Here is a 20,947-nt window from a genome sequence, read left to right on the forward strand (position 1 = left end):
CAACATGTCCCCCTCCTCTCACACTATAACCCGCCATGTCCCCCACATGTCCCTCTCCTCTCACACTGTAACCCGCCATGTCCCCCACATGTCCCTCTCCTCACACTATAACCCGCCATGTCCCCCACATGTCCCTCTCCTCACACTATAACCCGCCATGTCCCCCACATGTCCCTCTCCTCTCACACTGTAACCCGCCATTTCCCTCTCCTCACACTATAACCCGCCATGTCCCCCACATGTCCCTCTCCTCACACTATAACCCGCCATGTCCCCCACATGTCCCTCTCCTCTCACACTCTAACCCGCCATGTCCCCCACATGTCCCTCTCCTCACACTATAACCCGCCATGTCCCCCACATGTCCCTCTCACACTCTAACCCGCCATGTCCCCCACATGTCCCTCTCACACTCTAACCCGCCATGTCCCCCATCTCTCACACTATAACCCGCCATGTCCCCCACATGTCCCTCTCCTCACACTATAACCCGCCATGTCCCCCACATGTCCCTCTCCTCTCACACTATAACCCGCCATGTCCCCCACATGTCCCTCTCCTCTCACACTATAACCGATGTCCCCCACCCGTCCCTCTCCTCCCACACTATAACCCGCCATGTCCCCCACATGTCCCTCTCACACTATAACCCGCCATGTCCCCCACATGTCCCTCTCCTCTCACACTCTAACCCGCCATGTCCCCCACATGTCCCTCTCCTCTCACACTATAACCCGCCATGTCCCCCACATGTCCTTCTCTATAACCCGCCATATCCTCCACATGTCCCTCTCCTCTCACACTATAACCCGCCATGTCCCCCACATGTCCCTCTCCTCTCACACTCTAACCCATGTCCCTCTCCTCACACTATAACCCGCTATGTCCCCCACATGTCCCTCTCCTCACACTATAACCCGCCATGTCCCCCACATGTCCCTCTCACACTATAACCCGCCATGTCCCCCACATGTCCCTCTCCTCTCACACTCTAACCCGCCATGTCCCCCACATGTCCCTCTCCTCTCACACTATAACCCGCCATGTCCCCCACATGTCCTTCTCTATAACCCGCCATATCCTCCACATGTCCCTCTCCTCTCACACTATAACCCGCCATGTCCCCCACATGTCCCTCTCCTCTCACACTCTAACCCGCCATGTCCCCCTCCTCTCACACTCTAACCCGCCATGTCCCCTCACATGTCCCTCTCCTCTCACACTATAACACGCCATGTCCCCCACATGTCCCTCTCCTCTCACACTCTAACCCGCCATGTCCCCCACATGTCTCTCTCCTCTCACACTCTAACCCGCCATGTCCCCCACATGTCTCTCTCCTCTCACACTGCAACCCGCCATGTCCCCAACATGTCCCCCTCCTCTCACACTATAACCCGCCATGTCCCCCACATGTCCCTCTCCTCTCACACTGTAACCCGCCATGTCCCCCACATGTCCCTCTCCTCACACTATAACCCGCCATGTCCCCCACATGTCCCTCTCCTCACACTATAACCCGCCATGTCCCCCACATGTCCCTCTCCTCTCACACTGTAACCCGCCATTTCCCTCTCCTCACACTATAACCCGCCATGTCCCCCACATGTCCCTCTCCTCACACTATAACCCGCCATGTCCCCCACATGTCCCTCTCCTCTCACACTCTAACCCGCCATGTCCCCCACATGTCCCTCTCCTCACACTATAACCCGCCATGTCCCCCACATGTCCCTCTCACACTCTAACCCGCCATGTCCCCCACATGTCCCTCTCACACTCTAACCCGCCATGTCCCCCATCTCTCACACTATAACCCGCCATGTCCCCCACATGTCCCTCTCCTCACACTATAACCCGCCATGTCCCCCACATGTCCCTCTCCTCTCACACTATAACCCGCCATGTCCCCCACATGTCCCTCTCCTCTCACACTATAACCGATGTCCCCCACACGTCCCTCTCCTCTCACACTATAACCCGCCATGTCCCCCACATGTCCCTCTCACACTATAACCCGCCATGTCCCCCACATGTCCCTCTCCTCTCACACTCTAACCCGCCATGTCCCCCACATGTCCCTCTCCTCTCACACTATAACCCGCCATGTCCCCCACATGTCCTTCTCTATAACCCGCCATATCCTCCACATGTCCCTCTCCTCTCACACTATAACCCGCCATGTCCCCCACATGTCCCTCTCCTCTCACACTCTAACCCATGTCCCTCTCCTCACACTATAACCCGCTATGTCCCCCACATGTCCCTCTCCTCACACTATAACCCGCCATGTCCCCCACATGTCCCTCTCACACTATAACCCGCCATGTCCCCCACATGTCCCTCTCCTCTCACACTCTAACCCGCCATGTCCCCCACATGTCCCTCTCCTCTCACACTATAACCCGCCATGTCCCCCACATGTCCTTCTCTATAACCCGCCATATCCTCCACATGTCCCTCTCCTCTCACACTATAACCCGCCATGTCCCCCACATGTCCCTCTCCTCTCACACTCTAACCAGCCATGTCCCTCTCCTCACACTATAACCCGCTATGTCCCCCACATGTCCCTCTCCTCACACTATAACCCGCCATGTCCCCCACATGTCCCTCTCACACTCTAACCCGCCATGTCCCCCACATGTCCCTCTCACACTCTAACCCGCCATGTCCCCCACGTCCCCCACCTCTCACACTATAACCCGCCATGTCCCCCACATGTCCTTCTCCTCACACTATAACCCGCCATGTCCCTCTCCTCTCACACTCTAACCCGCCATGTCCCCCACATGTCCCTCTCCTCTCACACTCTAACCCGCCATGTCCCCCACACTGCCCTCTCCTCTCACACTATAACCCGCCATGTCCCCCACATGTCCCTCTCACACTATAACCCGCCATGTCCCCCACATGTCCCTCTCCTCTCACACTATAACCCGCCATGTCCCCCACATGTCCCTCTCCTCTCACACTATAACCGATGTCCCCCACACGTCCCTCTCCTCTCACACTATAACCCGCCATGTCCCCCACATGTCCCTCTCACACTATAACCCGCCATGTCCCCCACATGTCCCTCTCACACTATAACCCGCCATGTCCCCCACATGTCCCTCTCCTCTCACACTATAATCCGCCATGTCCCCCACATGTCCCTCTCCTCTCACACTCTAACCCGCCATGTCCCCCTCCTCACACTATAACCCGCCATGTCCCCCACATGTCCCTCTCCTCTCACACTATAACCCGCCATGTCCCCCGCATGTCCCTCTCCTCTCACACTCTAACCCGCCATGTCCCCCACATGTCCTTCTCCTCTCACACTATAACCCGCCATGTCCCTCTCCTCTCACACTATAGCCCGCCATGTCCCCCACATGTCCCTCTCACACTATAACCCGCCATGTCCCCCATATGTCCCTCTCCTCTCACACTATAACCCGCCATGTCCCCCACATGTCCCTCTCCTCTCACACTATAACCCGCCATGTCCCCCACATGTCCCTCTCCTCTCACACTATAACCCGCCATGTCCCCCATATGTCCCTCTCCTCTCACACTATAACCCGCCATGTCCCTCTCCTCTCACACTATAACCCGCCATGTCCCCCACATGTCCCTCTCCTCTCACACTATAACCCGCCATGTCCCCCACATGTCCCTCTCCTCTCACACTCTAACCCGCCATGTCCCTCTCCTCTCACACTATAACCCGCCATGTCCCCCACATGTCCCTCTCCTCTCACACTGTAACCCGCCATGTCCCTCTCCTCTCACACTGTAACCCGCCATGTCCCCCACATGTCCTTCTCTATAGCCCGCCATGTCCCCCGCATGTCCTTCTCCTCTCACACTATAACCCGCCATGTCCCCCACATGTCCTTCTCTATAACCCGCCATATCCTCCACATGTCCCTCTCCTCTCACACTATAACCCGCCATGTCCCCCACATGTCCTTCTCTATAACCCGCCATATCCTCCACATGTCCCTCTCCTCTCACACTATAACCCGCCATGTCCCCCACATGTCCCTCTCCTCTCACACTCTAACCAGCCATGTCCCTCTCCTCACACTATAACCCGCTATGTCCCCCACATGTCCCTCTCCTCACACTATAACCCGCCATGTCCCCCACATGTCCCTCTCACACTCTAACCCGCCATGTCCCCCACATGTCCCTCTCACACTCTAACCCGCCATGTCCCCCACGTCCCCCACCTCTCACACTATAACCCGCCATGTCCCCCACATGTCCTTCTCCTCACACTATAACCCGCCATGTCCCTCTCCTCTCACACTCTAACCCGCCATGTCCCCCACATGTCCCTCTCCTCTCACACTCTAACCCGCCATGTCCCCCACACTGCCCTCTCCTCTCACACTATAACCCGCCATGTCCCCCACATGTCCCTCTCACACTATAACCCGCCATGTCCCCCACATGTCCCTCTCCTCTCACACTATAACCCGCCATGTCCCCCACATGTCCCTCTCCTCTCACACTATAACCGATGTCCCCCACACGTCCCTCTCCTCTCACACTATAACCCGCCATGTCCCCCACATGTCCCTCTCACACTATAACCCGCCATGTCCCCCACATGTCCCTCTCACACTATAACCCGCCATGTCCCCCACATGTCCCTCTCCTCTCACACTATAATCCGCCATGTCCCCCACATGTCCCTCTCCTCTCACACTCTAACCCGCCATGTCCCCCTCCTCACACTATAACCCGCCATGTCCCCCACATGTCCCTCTCCTCTCACACTATAACCCGCCATGTCCCCCGCATGTCCCTCTCCTCTCACACTCTAACCCGCCATGTCCCCCACATGTCCTTCTCCTCTCACACTATAACCCGCCATGTCCCTCTCCTCTCACACTATAGCCCGCCATGTCCCCCACATGTCCCTCTCACACTATAACCCGCCATGTCCCCCATATGTCCCTCTCCTCTCACACTATAACCCGCCATGTCCCCCACATGTCCCTCTCCTCTCACACTATAACCCGCCATGTCCCCCACATGTCCCTCTCCTCTCACACTATAACCCGCCATGTCCCCCATATGTCCCTCTCCTCTCACACTATAACCCGCCATGTCCCTCTCCTCTCACACTATAACCCGCCATGTCCCCCACATGTCCCTCTCCTCTCACACTATAACCCGCCATGTCCCCCACATGTCCCTCTCCTCTCACACTCTAACCCGCCATGTCCCTCTCCTCTCACACTATAACCCGCCATGTCCCCCACATGTCCCTCTCCTCTCACACTGTAACCCGCCATGTCCCTCTCCTCTCACACTGTAACCCGCCATGTCCCCCACATGTCCTTCTCTATAGCCCGCCATGTCCCCCGCATGTCCTTCTCCTCTCACACTATAACCCGCCATGTCTGTGCTCCCGCCGGCGGTGACAGGCACACACGGGTCTCTGCCCGCATTGGCTGCGGTGACACTGCTTGTCCCGCCCCGCACGTCACACTACATGAGACCGGAGAGTAGCGCCCTTGTGCGGCTTCCAGCACATCCCCGCAGCCTCCTCACATGGCCGCCATGGAGCTGAGGGAGGCTGTGAGGTGGAGGGCGGCTGGCCGCCACGGAGGTTGGCTGCTGCCCACATGTCTGCTCTGCACTAACGGTTTCTTCGCCAACCTCAGACCCTCGGAGCCCTTCCTGACCCCCTACCTGCTGGGGCCGGACAAGAACCTGACGGAGAGGCAGGTGGGTACCGGGGCGGGCATAGCGGGGCAGCGGGTGAGGGAGCTGCCGGTGTGTGTGTTCGTGTTCATGCACTGATATGTGCTTTATGACATCAGGGGTGGAGGTCCAGTAGTACTGAGGGGATGGCGACTGACATTCTTATAATTTACAGTACATTATATCCTATATGTTGTGTATGGCCAGACCCCGTTTATAATGAGATTACATCTAATATGTCTTTTATTTCTAGGTGTTTAATGAAATCTATCCGGTTTGGACGTACTCCTACCTGATCTTGCTCTTCCCGGTCTTCATCGCTACAGACTACCTACGATACAAGCCGGTGATCATCCTGCAGGGGCTCAGCCTCATCGTTACCTGGTTCATGCTCCTCTACGCTCAGGGCACTCTGGCCATCCAGTTTCTTGAATTCTTTTATGGCATTTCTACAGCCACGGAAATTGCCTATTATTCTTATATTTACAGCATGGTAGAGCCCGGCGTCTACCAGAAAGTGACCAGCTACTGCCGTACTGCCACATTAGCCGGCTTCACCGTAGGCTCCATTACCGGCCAGGTTCTTGTCTCCGTGGCCCACTGGTCTCTCTTCAGTCTGAACATTATCTCCTTAGTCAGTGTTTCCGTTGCATTTTCTGCTGCTTGGTTTTTACCAATGCCGATGAAAAGCCTTTTTTTCCACCAAAACTTAACTGACGGCAACGAAAGTAAGAAAGTCGACTTTGAAAAGAGTGAAAAACAGAACGGTGACTTTGGGTGTATCGCTGAGCCTGAGGAGATCGAAGCTCAAGTACCCCTGAAGGCTGCGGAGGAGCAGGTAACCGTTCCTGAATATTCATGTCATTGTAATATGATGGAGCAGCACAGTGTCCCACAAGTCCATCTTAGGGCTAATGCCCATGGCCGGATTTCCACGGAAATCCGCTGCATTACACCGCAGGTATTGGGTTCTATTAAACCTAATAGTGCAATGTTCACGCAGCGGAATTTCACTGTGGAATTCCGCAGTGTGAAATAACCCGCGGCGTGTCCTATTTGCCGCAGGAATACGTGCGGCCGGCTTCCATTCTAGTCAGGAATCCATTGTAGTCAGTGGAAGCCGGCCATCACGCTATACTTTCGCTGTAGCACAGTGGAAGTATAGTGTGAATACGCTTCACCACCGGCTGTGTCACATGACACTTCCGGCACATCACGTGGGCCTCGCAGGAGGTGAGTATGGGGTCTTGGGGGGGCGCACGAAGCAACATGCGGGAAACATGGTCGTGTAAGTCTGACCTAAGAAGTTTCCTGCCTATTTTGGTTATAACAACTGTATGGTGAATATAAGGGATAGAATAAGGCTCCTTTTACATAGCTCGGTATGAGCCAGTCGTCGACCACCGATCATCAAAGTTGATGGCCTTTACACAGTCCGATTCAGATGGGGTGGGGGGTGCGAATGATTGTTCATACTAACAATGGCGAACAGGATGATTGGAAATATTTTATCATACGAGATATTAATTAATTTTTTTTCCATTTTTATTTTGGGAGGTGTAAAAGTTCTGTTCCCAAGAAGACGGTGACCCGTAATGTTCATACAATAAGTAGAACCGCATTACTATTCACATATTGGCAGAAAATTCCCTGGCAACAGATCAGATTACATACATTCCATAAATAACTGGATCTACCAAGTTCATGGCAATTACAGGAGAACGGATTATGTTTCCTAATTACATCTGATTTCACATGCAGCTGAAAAGTGTATTACAGGAACAGTGTAGCGGCAGTCTGTTTGCCCAGACCAGTATTCAGGCCTTGTCTGGAGACCCCACAGAGGCATCAGTCACTTTATAGTTACTCACTGGCCGCCACCTCTAGGAGAATATTGTAGCGTGGTCGCTGTCAAACTGGGCAGCCACACATTTTATTAAATGTGGTATTAAAAGTAGGTTATCAAGTAGAAGAGACAGAGAATTGCACATTTGGACTACACATGGTTTGTCTACAGACTGTAACCATGGAGACACATAGGTCTGCGTAGGAACTGTACACCCAAATGGTAGGATATTGGTAATGAAGACTTTTTCCTGAGTTACTCCATTTTTTTCTATTTTCTATGCATTATGGCAGTAAACGGTGCACAGCTCCGTGATAATGGAAGACTACATTGACGCACCAATAAAGCTGGTGTCAGCAGTTAATAATTATTCCTGATTGATGACTTTTAGATATGATCGTGGCTTCCAGGTTATTTTCCCAAAGTAATCCAGTCTACTCCCCAACATGAACGATTATCTCACGTCTCTTCTGCGGTGGGACTTTGGGGTAGCAATAGTTTTGGCAATCAACTTCAAACATGGCTGATATACGCGCCCTCGTCCCTGAGCCTCATACATACAGGGTTATTACAAATGATCTACCTGATTTGGAACCCTCAGACTCCCTTTTAATGACACTCGGACACATAAATTTGTTATCAATGGAAACAAACTCAGTTTTGTTGCACAACATCCAAAATGTTTTCCACATCAGAGGTGTTAGATGTGACCCCCGTACACGGTGTAGAATATTACGACTGACTGATGCAATGGCTTCTGGGATACTTCCTTGCAGATCATGCATGGTGGGCGGTGAGGGGGCATGTAGACTCCAACACTCACCCAGAGGAAATATCACAAGGTGTAAGGTCCGGGGAACGTGGAGGCCAAAGGAAAAAATTCACTATCCTCACTTTCTGCAGGCCAATCCATCCATCCGGTTGTCTCCTATTAAGCTCACTTCTGATACTAATACGTACTTTTCCAATGTTTTCCCAGTTGCCAGAGAAGAAGAGCGTTACTTTCCTGACGGTGCTGCGGATATTGTGGAAGGACTTCTTGCACTGCTACTCGTCCCGCACGCTCCTCTGCTGGTCCGTCTGGTGGGCCTTGTCTACATGCGGCTACTTCCAGGTGGTCAACTACTCTCAGGGGTTATGGGAGAAGATCGCTCCATCCTCCCATTCCGATATTTACAATGGCTGCGTGGAAGCGGTGTCTACACTCCTAGGTAAATTGATTTAAGGTTGAGCGCCTACCTACAGCTACATGACTAGGCATGTTTGCATAACAAGACTGGAAAAGGCTACGTTGTAATGACTCAGCAGCTCGTTATTGTACTGTAATCTGAACCACTAACAGACTATGTCCACAGCTGCAGTATTCTATGTGTTGTGAAGGGTGCAAGCTGATACATTCCTGCAATACCATAGGCATGTTGCAGATTTCCTCTTTCCTTTTTTTTTCTCCCCACTGCATGTGGACAGGTTTTTAAAATTCCAATCCTTGTGTATTGTAGCATAAATTTATAGCAAATTTTTTGGGCTGATTCTGCAACTATTCCGTCATACCGACCATGAGCTTAGAGGATGGCTGCCACAAGCAGGACCTCTCACATGCCTTAGGGTGCATGCACACGGGCAGATTTGAATTGTGGAATCCAGAGTGGGCGACCGCCACCGAATTCCACGGAAAATTGCATGCCCATAGCATGCAATGCAAAAGTGATTCTTCATGCACACAAGCAGAAACCAATTGCTTTTTCAGCTCACGGATAAATAGTCACAACATGCTCCATTTTCCTGCGGATTCTGCACAGACTGCTTCCATTCAACGATTATCGCTCATTTTTGGCCGTTTGGAAGAATTTTGAGCAGTAATCGTTGCGTGTAAGAGGGCCTTTAAATTTTAAATAGGCCTGTTTGTTTTTGCCTCAGTGACAAACGAAGTAGCATGAAATGAAATAGTCACAACAGAAGGAATTCCGAGCTCTTGCCATAAAACATTGTGTACACACAACAGTAGAATTTAGAAAAAGCGAGCACCCATAAATAGTGATGCAAAATTGTTTTTTTCTAATTGTGCAACTCCGTAAAATGCAATGCTTAAGATCAGCAAGTCATTTTCAAGCTAAATCAGGAGGCGTCAAGGCTGTGAGAAAGTGTCCCAATCGGGAGAGGGCAGGAGTGTGCGCCATGGGGACCGCTTTACTTTGTTGCGTTACTATTTGTAGGTGCTCGTTTTTTTATCTTCTATTCAATATAAAGCCCTTGACAGCTGAGCAACATCTTCACACTTTATCTGGGGCTGCGTTACCTTAGGGGCCATTTACACGGGACCATTATCGCTCAAAATTCCTTCAAACACACTAAAGTGAGTGATAATCGTCCCGTGTAAATACAAAAAAGTCTTTTACTGTTAGTTCACTTCTCATTATTTCCTACTTTCAGTCAGCATAAAAAACATGGCAGGATTCTCGCTGAGTGTAAACGATCCCCGCTCAGCGTGTGACATAGCGGTGACGTCAGCGCTCGTGCAGTCGCTTAGACGGCTGCTGTCCTGTCTAAATGGGACATTTGTGATTGTTTTCTATCTAACGTAGTCAAAGTACTCCACAGAGTTTATTTCACATCAGTTAGACTAAGGCAGTTTACCTTCGATACAGAATCAATTCTTCTAGGTACACTTGCACACAGTTTTTGAAGGAACTTAGCAGGGAGGTTGTTTTAGACATCTTGGAGAACTAAGCACAGATTTTCTGAGGATGTAGTTTGCTCAGATCCTTCTGTCTCTTCATGTAATCCCAGATTGGATGATGTTAAGATCAGGGGTCTGTAGCTGTATCATCACTTCCAGGACTCCTTGTTCTTCTTTACACTGAGGATGACCCTTATTGACACTGACTGGATGTTTGGCTCCAAATGTATTTTGCGGCAGGACAGCGACCTCAGTCAGACCTCTTCTGTTTTTGGGGAACAAAAAAAATCTTTTCATCATTTTTCCCCACAGCTGCCTTAAACTTCTGCACAGCATTGGATTTGTATTTAAATTTGGTGACTAGAAATAATTATTTGGTGACTACATTTTCCAGTTTTGCAGCCAGAGGCTCTTCTGTATTTTTTAATATCTGGAGCCCTGAGGAGCTTGCAGAAATGTTTGCAGACTGACGGACTTGTGTGTGAAGAGGAGCCGCTCTGCTCCGTCTCTTCAGACGTGTGCAAACTATAAATGCCTCACAGTATGCCACCGTGGCCATGCCGTAAACGGGTAATTTGGCGTTTCACCAACCGCCTTTTACAAGAGTTGACTTTCATTGGCGTTTGTCTTCTCCAGGTGCCGTTGCCGTGTTTATTGTTGGCTACGTTAAAATCTCCTGGTCCACGTGGGGCGAGCTGCTGCTGGCTGCCTTTAACCTCATCATTGCCGTGACGGTGTACATCATGGACGTCATCGGAAACATCTGGGTTTGCTACATCATGTACGTCCTCTTTAGAATCCTCTACATGATCCTCATCACAATAGCCACGTAAGTAATCCCTTGTCAGATTAATAAGCGTTGATTATATACAATCGGGTCATAATATTTTATTCGTTATGGCCCGTTTACACGTAACGATTATCACTCAAAATTTGTCGAAATGAACAAATGTGAGCAATAATTGTTCAGTGTAAACGAGAAAATATTACTCACAATTCGTTGGCAGTTGTTTATCGCTGACTAACAGTCAGCAAAAGAACGATCGCTGGCTTCTCGTTGTGTGTAAACACTTCCCGCTCACATAGGTGGTAGAGCGCTGACTACCTTAGCGGTGACGTCAGCACTCGTGCAGAGCATTTAAATGACTGTCGGCCCGTGTAAAAGGGCCTTTAGAAAACTGTTGCCCAATACCAGATCTGTAGATTGTGATGTTATGGCTCTGATCTCCCAGATGATGCTCATTAGATTCCAGGAAGCTGAGGACGGGGTTGCTGTTTGTTAACGTCCTTAGCTGTGCGCCTGTGAGAAAGAACTGTGATCATTGGTTCCAAGTTACAGAATCGCAGCTCTACACACAAAAGGAGTTTTTCAGGTCTTGATGAGTTACTATTTTCTTAGGTCTCATTCGGGTACACATAATACAGTATGGCTTTGTGTAGAAACAACACTTTATTGCATGCATATGGCCTTTGGGCGTGATCACCTATCACAAGGATGTGACGGGTCTTCCTTTTATCATCTTGTCACGGTCCCCAATAGCCTGAAGTGCAGTACTGCTAGGTTCTTAGCGTTTTTTTCCCCCCCTTTGCACAGCGGCGCTCTCGTCTGCCCCTTTTGCAGGAGTGAGCAGTGAAGAAGCTAAATAAACAGTCTTGTTGTTTTTGGGAATGGTGGAGGGCTCCGATGGGAGAGCCCCACTGATAACGTTAAGGCCCAGTGTCCACGGGCGGATTTGATTTGCGTAATCTGCACAGGTCACCTATGCGAAAGATCCGCAATTCAAAGTGCCCGTAGGGAAGCATCGGCACCCGCAACTGAATTTAGGCATGCTCCTACATCCACAAGGTAAAACCATTACATCCGCGATCTTCGTAAATGGTTTCCGCATGTCTCTTGTTGCGGAAATCTACATGTGAAATCCAATCCGCCCGTGGACATGAGGCCTAAAGGTGGGAAATGCCTCTTTAACCACTTGAGGACACAACTATTATTATTATTTTTTTTTTTTTGTTTTTGCTTTCCCAACTTTCAGAAAGTCACTACTTCTTTTTTTCTTGGGAGAGGCTGACCAAAAAAAAGCGTAGTACTGGTGTTATATCTTTTTCTTAAGGCGTTCACCATGTTGGATAGCCCAGTACAATGTGCCCTGTTTTCATTCAAAGCTGTGGACTATCTTAAAAATGTTCCCCTCGCAACAACCAGTAAACATTCTTAAGGAAGTCTACAGCTTTAAAAGAAAACAGGGCATTTTTGCAGCAGACATGACATTGGTGAGTGCTTTCCTATTTGCAGCACATTGGAAAGAGGTTCCTGAGATGGGAATATCCATTTAAATATTCTATATAAGCATGCAAGCAACCACAAGTTCAAGTCTGCTATGGAGACAAAAATATAAGTTGGAGCTTATTTACCACAAAAAAATTAAATGGTAAAAAACATTTTCCCATCTTTAGTATAAGGGCTATTTCAGACGACTGTATATCGGCTCAGTTTTCACACCGAGCCGATATACGGTGTCCTTGTCTGCAGGGGGAGGAGGATGGAAGAGCCAGGAACAGGAACTGAGCCCCTGCCCATTCTCCGCCCCTCTCCACTATTTGCAATAGGAGGGTGCGAGACAGGGCAGAGCTAAGTACCGCCGCTTAGCTCCGCCCCCAACCCGCCCCTCCCATTGCAAATAGTGGCAAGGGGCGGGAGCTCAGTTCCTGCTCCTGGCTCTTCCATCCTCCTCCCCCCCCCCCCCCCCGCAGATGAGGACAACGTATATCGGCTCGGTGTGAAAACCGAGCCGATATACGGTCGTCTAAATAGGCCCTAAAGGAAACCTAAAAAAACACACACACAAAAATTTTTTGCAACAGACATGACATTGGTGAGTGCTTTACTTTCCTATTTGGAGCACATTGGAAAGGGGTTCCTGAGATGGGAGTACCGCTTAAAGTATTGCAGTATACTGTATTTTGACAAGAGTTCTTTTAAACCCTGCCACAAGGAGACTTCAGAAGGCCCAAAGCTTCCATAATTTAGGAATGGCCACCCACAATCTAATTGCAGGCGAACTGACAGGGAACTCCCTCTCTTTCTTGGGTCATTTAAATGCTGTTGACAGAATTGATAGCAGTATTTAAATAGATAATAACCGCAAACCGTTTTCTGCAATCTCAGCTTGCATGTGGAGCCGCTCGCTACAGTCCCTGCGTACATGTATGGTGGGTGTCGCCAAGGAGCTAACTAGAACTTGTCACCAGGTAACGCTGTCTGAACCCCGGGCAGCACGAACTCTGTGCACCCACATTGTAGTCGTCTATGTTATATTCTGAAACATTGCAAGGTTTCATAAAAAACGTTGGAAATCACCCGGGAACGTGTCTCGGAGGCTTGGGGATGGCCCACATCACCGAGAGTGTTTGTATCTAGGGGATGCGGGTGGGGAGAGGGCCCATCCTCACGGCTCCAAGCCCCGTTACTAAAAGTCTTTCAAAGTTTGTTTCTCTTTCTGTAACTTGGCTGCCCTGAGCTGACGCCGCCTGCGGCTCACACGGCATGAACATGGGGGCAAGTTCCCTTTAATATTCAGAATAGTTGGCCTATATTAATAATATCTGTACCGTAACTTGTGCTTTCTCCTAATGCCGCTCCATGACGAACCTGATGGCTTCTGCGGTTGTTACTATATTTCCGTAGATTTTCTTTTTTCATCATGTCTGGAAACTTTTTGTTTAAGATTGAAATGTTACTGACCCAATGACTCTATGTACGTGATCGGACAGGAATAATCGGAGCGATTGCGGAGTCGACCGTACAGCATACTTAGTTGGCTCGGAGAGATAACGGTGTTATATTCAGGGGTATACGGGTGCTCCAGCCTCGGAGACACATGATCCGCACCCGTAATAAATGTTATCACAGGAGCAGCGAACGTCACTCGGTGTGACTGGAACATAATCCGCATTCTTTCCAAGCTGGCCGTGTCACAAGCGACCTTCAGGAAGGAACAAGCGCCTGGCATGAAAGCGATTTTGTTACTAACTTAATTGCACTAGTAAATTAGCAAATCTGTGTTATTCTGTGCCCAACCATTTCTGTAAGCATCCAATAACATCTCTTTCCATAGATTTCAGATTGCTGCTAATCTCAGCATGGAGTGCTACGCCCTTGTTTTCGGAGTGAACACTTTCATCGCCTTGCTATTACAAACGTTGATGACTGTGATTGTTGTGGATTCCAGTGTCCTTGGCTTAGATTTATTTACACAAGTAAGTTCCTTGTTCTGCTGCTCATGGTTTATACTCTATCTGTGGAAAGTGTACAACAGTTCATGGTGAGAATGTGTTTTATGAATCCCATCATTTAAAGGGGTTATTCCAAGATGGAAAGTTCTCCTATTCCCAGGACGGGGGATAACTGCCTGATTGGTAGAGGTCTAGCTTGCTGCCCCAACAACCACTCAATTATCTTTTGCAGTCCCATAGAGATGAATGGGGTGGCAGCATGCATGCTTGACCACCAACCCATTCACACTAGCACCGCTGTACTTGTGATCTGTGTTCGTCCCAGCAGGGCAGCCCCCACCAATTAGATAGTTATTGCCCATCTACAGAAAATGGAGTAACTATCTATCTTGGGATAAACATTTTTAATGCCTTTGGCAATATACGGTGTACATGCATGTAGATTGTATGGAGCAAGCTCAGGAGCTGAGCTCGCCCCATATGCGGCGGCTGTTGGCTATCTGTGACAGCTGATGCCAGGCTGCAGCAGCTGTGATTGTAGATTACTCCGATCGCAGGCATTAACAGTTAGATATCATTCTCTATTCATCTAAAAGGGCCTAGCAGAGGGAGGGAACGCGAACAGCTAGCCCTCCATTAGACTGTGGAAGTGCTTAATAGAACTCCTGTTAAAATACACTATAATGCAGTACTGAAGTATTGCAGTATATTGTGTAAATGATGAATCAATCACTAGACTAAAAAAAAGTGTAAAATAAAGTTATTTTAATTACCGTATATACTCAAGTATTAGCCAACCCGAGTATAAGCCATGTCAATAAGTTTTACCACAAAAAACTGGTAAAACGTATTGACTGGAGTATAAGCCTAGCTATACTCGGGTATATACTAGGTAAAGAAAAAATGCAATACTCCCCTCCTAGCCGGCGTCTGTGGCCCCGACGCAATGGTCCCCCCGGCAGTGCGGCAAGCTGCTTGAGAATTCCCCCGCCATCAGCGCTGTGTAGGTAAGCTCTGTGATTGGATCAAGCACCAGCTAATCACACCCGGCGCTCTATAAATCAATCACAGGCATTCAGTGAGAGCTGTGATTGGATCGAGTGTCAGCCAATCACAGCCAGTGCTCGATCATTCACAGCCAATCAAGCTTTTAGAATTCTCCCTGCTTGGCTTTCAAATCCCCTACCGTCAGTACTGTGTCAGCAAGCACTGTGATTGGATCGAGCGCCAGCTGTGATTGGCTGGCACTCAATCCAATCACAGCGCTTACTTACACAGCACTGACAGAGCCAAGCAGAGAGGACGGTGTGGGATGACAGCAGGGAGAATTCAAGCAGCTTGTCGCACAGACAGACGCTGGCTGGAAGGTGAGTATGGAGGTTTTTTTTTTACCTAGTATATACTCGAGTATAGCCCGGCTTATAATCGAGTCAGTAAGTTTTCCCAGTGTTTTGTGGTAAACGTATTGTCTCTGCTTATACTCGGGTCGGCTAATACTCGAGTATATACGGTATTTGGTATTACTGCATCCATGAAAGTGCAATCTAATAGAATAACACATTATTCTTCCTGCACAATGAAGGCCAGAATTGCACTTTTTTTGGTCACTCCCGTCTTCAAGGGAAAAAAATTCTAAAAGAGATTTTAAAGAAAGCCACATGTACCTAGAAATGGTACCAGTAGAAACCACAGGTCACACAGCTCCATCGACGGAAAAATAAAAAAGGTTGTGTGTCAGAAGGCGTCAGCAAAGTAATTTTTCTTTCCTTAAAGACTTTTATTTTTTTAAGTAATCCAACGTTAAAAAAAAACATGAAACTGTAAATTTGGCAAAAGCCTTGAAGAAGCAGCATAAGGAGAGGAAAGGCAATAACTGATGTGCTATTGCTGCTTCCACATCTTAGTTATCAGTGTCTTTGATAAATAGGGGCTTGGATAAACAGAACGCATATTTATAAGGCATTTCAAAACTTTACTAAATTCCTATGAAAGGAAATATTATAAATATATATAATTTTTTTATAAGCCAGAGGTGGCGAATTTCTGACAACTCCTCCAAAATGGGACTGTGACTCTGATTCCACACCACTGACTGGTTGTCATTTCCTAACATGTTCTTTATAATCTTGTACATTTATAGATCATAACAGATTACCTTATGCAATGTACCTGGGGATGGAAACTAATGAACTTTACTGAGGGGAAGGGATCTGGTCTGGATCATCCCCTAAGGCTGCATGCACACGGGGGGGTCGGATTCCACATGCACGCGTACCTGCTTTCTTTACTTTTCCTTGTACTGCGTATAATTGCCCTGAGTATATTGTTTCACAGTCCTAAATACAGTTATTAACAAGTAACATATATTTTTTTATATTTGCAGTTTAAAATTTACGCTGGGTATTTTGCGGTCATCGCAGCCATCTTCTTTGTGAGCGGAGTCTACCATATTTTGAAAAATTGTCAAAAACCAAAGCAGGATAAACCGAACTCTTCAGAAACTTGAAAGATGCCTCAAAAGACTGTCTGTTAGTGAAGTATATCTCAGGATGCAGAGCTGTGTCCCGCACCTCAAGTATACAGCATCTTACTCTGGCACATGTCCTCCTGCAGATGGTGTACATGTCTGTAATTGGGGGGGTGTTGTGTATGGAAATAATGGAAAGGGGATAACGTTGGCATAATAGCTCAATGGTTTTATGGTAGATGTCACTGTTAATGGAGTATCATCACTCCTTAAGGAGAGCTCCTAGAAGGTGAATCTTATAAGTCTCCTCACTCGCCTCCTAGGTGCTCTCCTTAAGGAGTGACGATACCCCTCCCGACTCACATCATAAGCCTCTCACTACTAAGCCAGGATCCAACTGCACACTGATGAGGGGCAAACACCCCGAAACAGCTGTCTGTGTATGGATTTTGGCTTGGGTTTTCAATTCCCAATCATTGTCACCCAAACCTGTATAAAGGGTTGGACATTGATTTGCAGGAATGCTGCCATCCGATAGGTGGCGCTACAGAGGGTATTGTTCCATCTTCCCTATTTGCACTGTTAATGGATCCATATAGAAGGTTATTTTCCATAGTTGCTCATTAGAGATGAGCGAACGTGTTCGGCTCCGCCCCTTTTCGCCCGAGCACCGAACTTTGCGAGCAATTCCGTGCTCGGGCGAAAAAAGTTCGGGGGTCGCCGTGGCAGCGCGGGGGGGTGCGGCGGGGAGTGGGGGGGAGAGGGAGAGAGAGAGGGCTCCCCCCTGTTCCCCGCTGCTGCCGCCCGCGCCGCCGCGCCTCTCCCCGCCCCCCGGCGCCGGCCGAATCTTTACGCGCGGACACTGAAGTCCTCGCTAAAGCCGGTGTCTGGGTGCGTAAGTGTTCGTTAAGAACACGTTCGCTCATCTCTATTGCTCATCTGTCAGGATGTGCAAAACCATGGACACTAATTTAATTGGGTAGAGCTGGTTCTTTGCCCTTGATGACATTGGTTGCTACATTTTGAAGTTGGGCATTTTACTCATTCAGGTAGAACTCCATGGTTACTATTTGGAGCCTGGCTGATTACCAATAAATGGCTCCTTTTTTACAGACAGATTTTATATTTACTCAATATTCAGAATATATTTATTTAGGTTATTTTTATACTTGCAGATGTTTTGGGATATGTATGAAACTGATGCACCAACAATCATTTTCTTGCTGACTTTTCACATTGCCTTAAAGGGATTGTCCCATCAGAAAATGTCCTGTCCATATACGCATAAGACCCATGTAAGAGCGACTTCCATGCATTATATGGTCTGTAGAGTTGAGCGAACATACTCTGCCGAGCCTGATGCTTGTTAGAGAGAGAGAGAGAGAGAGAGAACACACGAACCAAGAAAAAAAAATAAAAAAATCTCAGCACCCGGCGTCCCACATACAAAAATGCTCGAGTCTCCCATTGTAGTCAATGGGGTTCGTTACTCGAGTAGAGCTCTTGAATTTTATGAAAAGCTTGACTCGAATAACGCGGACCTGAGCATTTGGGTGCTTGCTCATCTCTAATGGTCTACCATTCATTTGAATGGCCGGCGTATAAGGCCAGGTTTCCATGTTGTGGTAACCGCATGCCTCCGAAACCCAACCAGGCTGTGGTGATCAGTAATTGACTACCATGGGTGGACGGTGTTTAGGATGCATGTGATCACCGCAGCATGGAAACCCAGTCTAATATCACAAATGTGTGGCCAGATGTCGGTTTGCCTAGCCATCTCAGCTGATTGTTGGGTATTAGAGAAGCCAGATAGCTAACTGCTGGGCTGGCCTTCTATTTTCTTCATGAGACAACCCCTATATAGACTATCATCACATTTTAATAATATGGGATATATTTGTAAAGTACAGTATTGAGAAGAGGAAGTCACTGGTTGCTTCAATGCAGCCCGCCGCCTGTCACTGCCGCTAAGAGGAGAATTAAGGCTCGAATTAATGGTAGAAGAGGGCTTTAAAAATTGTATAAATTTGCGCAAGTACAGGTTGCACAAAAAATTAGCAACTGTTTTACACCACAGTAGGGGTGCACAGCCCTTCATAAATTCCCCTATGACATCTGTACACTGTTGGCTGGAAAGTATTTTATAGATAATCACACCCTCTAATTTGGGACTAATGTGGATCCCTGTATAAAGTGAATCATAACTTTCTGTACATTTCGGTTACCCCCTAACTCCTACCCCTCCTTCAATGAAGTATGGAGTGGGTCAGGCGAAAACTTTCCTAATTCCATAATGCTCAATCAGTGGTAAGTTCTGGCTGAGATCTATTGACTGCTTTGTCTAGTTGAACATCTAGCACCTGTAAAGGAGGTTGTCCAGTATTGATAGTTCCCACTGTCTTAGTATTACAGGCAAAGTTCTCAAATAAATGGTAACTTGGTCTGCAATACCAAGCCTGGCCACTGCTGTGTGAACAGAGCTGTCTGTTTCCAGCAGAAATCTGCTCGCAAGCACATCAGCTCAGTGACGGATCTCCAGCAATCTACTATTGATGACCTATCCTGAGGACAGACCATCAATCGTTTACAATCGGACAACCCCCTTTAAGGAGGTTGAAATGACTGCCTATAAAGTTCCAAATCATTTTATTTACCTATTGGATGTAATATTTGCTGTGCTAACAAAATCTGCACCCCGATTCAGTCATTCTCGGCTAATGTGTTAATAGTCCACTGGGTCGCATCCATTTACGTGGCTCTGTTGTCCTTATAGAATGCCATCTTGTGCAAAGCCTTAGATTACTGTACAAGGGTACTGACTGCTGAAAGTAAATTGCAGTTGGGGTGCTTCCACATCTGCGTTGGGAGTTCTGTTTTCCTTCTCCGTTCGAGAAGCAGAAAAGGTGAACCCCAGCGGCCAAACGGCTTCATGTTTGGATGGAACCAAACAGCGCCGGGCGGACCTCATTGACTATAATGGGGTCCGCCCGCTTTCCATTCAGCTGGCCGGCTTTTGGACGGAAACAAAAGTGCTGCATGCAACGCTTTTTCTTCCAGTATTTGCAGCCATATCTGTGACGGCCCCTCCGGCCGGAGGGACAACGCCTGTGAGAAACCACCCGAAAAGTATTATCTGCATGCAGTCAGTTTAAGGATATACGGTCATCAAATCTATTTGCCCTTTGTTTGCTATGGAGAAATGTTTTATAAAATGTGTATTTATTGTAATATACTGTAGACATTAATGAATTGTGTATTTTTACACACTGTGGCGGTTTTCTATCCAGATTTAGCCTTAATCGATCAAATAAAATTCCATTTTTTAAAAACTAAACTTGTTCTGTAACTTCATGGGCGGCTTATTGCAGGGAATGAGACGCGTGCAGTATGGTGGCTACAAACCAATGCTGAACATTTACACAGGTGATGGGGCATTTATTAGTGGAAAGTGCTTTCTTTTGTACTAATCAGTCTAGGGTGCGGTAGGATCACCTATGACAATCCACAAATTGTGGCTCAAATTTCTTCAAAAGTGACACCTCAGAGTGCCGGGTCCGTACAGTCAAACGTGATTTTGTGTCTTCACTCTTTTTTTTTTTTTCCGTCTTCCAGGCATCTTTTTGTTTTGAATTTCAAGTGAAGCCGTTCCATCTGCCCCTGTTTGGGGTCCGTAAGTACACCATTGTTGTGTGCATGCACCCTTGAAGCGATAAAAGGGATGGCAGTGGTAGGTGTCACATAACTGCTGAACCTCCACTCCCAAAAAGTGAAGACTGGAGCACAAGAGGTTGGCTGCACATAAGGTTTCATTTCTACAGATGTTAGCGTGAACATTTAGGTTATGAACTTTGTAAGGATCAACGCACACTATATTTGGTGTGTATGCCGGTGTCCTCCTGGCATAACCTGATCATGTGTGTCCGGTAGGTTAGTGGGGGGATCTTGCTGGCACATACATGAACGCAGTGGTAGCAGTCTTCATTTATTTTACATTGATACAAAAATGTAATTCAAA

At 48.1% G+C, this 20,947-nt stretch overlaps 1 protein-coding gene across 1 annotated transcript; it reads left to right on the forward strand.

Annotated features, from left to right (window-relative positions):
- Nucleotides 1-5,460: 5,460 nt before the first annotated feature.
- Nucleotides 5,461-20,261, forward strand: SLC19A2 (solute carrier family 19 member 2). Its single transcript, XM_066599999.1, has 6 exons — nucleotides 5,461-5,733; nucleotides 5,963-6,547; nucleotides 8,535-8,766; nucleotides 10,869-11,061; nucleotides 14,348-14,489; nucleotides 16,849-20,261. Exons 1-6 carry the CDS (start codon nucleotides 5,557-5,559, stop codon nucleotides 16,969-16,971), a joined length of 1,452 nt encoding a protein of 483 aa, XP_066456096.1. The 5' UTR covers nucleotides 5,461-5,556; the 3' UTR covers nucleotides 16,972-20,261.
- The last annotated feature ends 686 nt before the right edge of the window (nucleotides 20,262-20,947 follow it).

Source organism: Eleutherodactylus coqui, chromosome 4 (assembly GCF_035609145.1).
Source record: "Eleutherodactylus coqui strain aEleCoq1 chromosome 4, aEleCoq1.hap1, whole genome shotgun sequence".
NCBI lineage: Eukaryota > Metazoa > Chordata > Amphibia > Anura > Eleutherodactylidae > Eleutherodactylus > Eleutherodactylus coqui.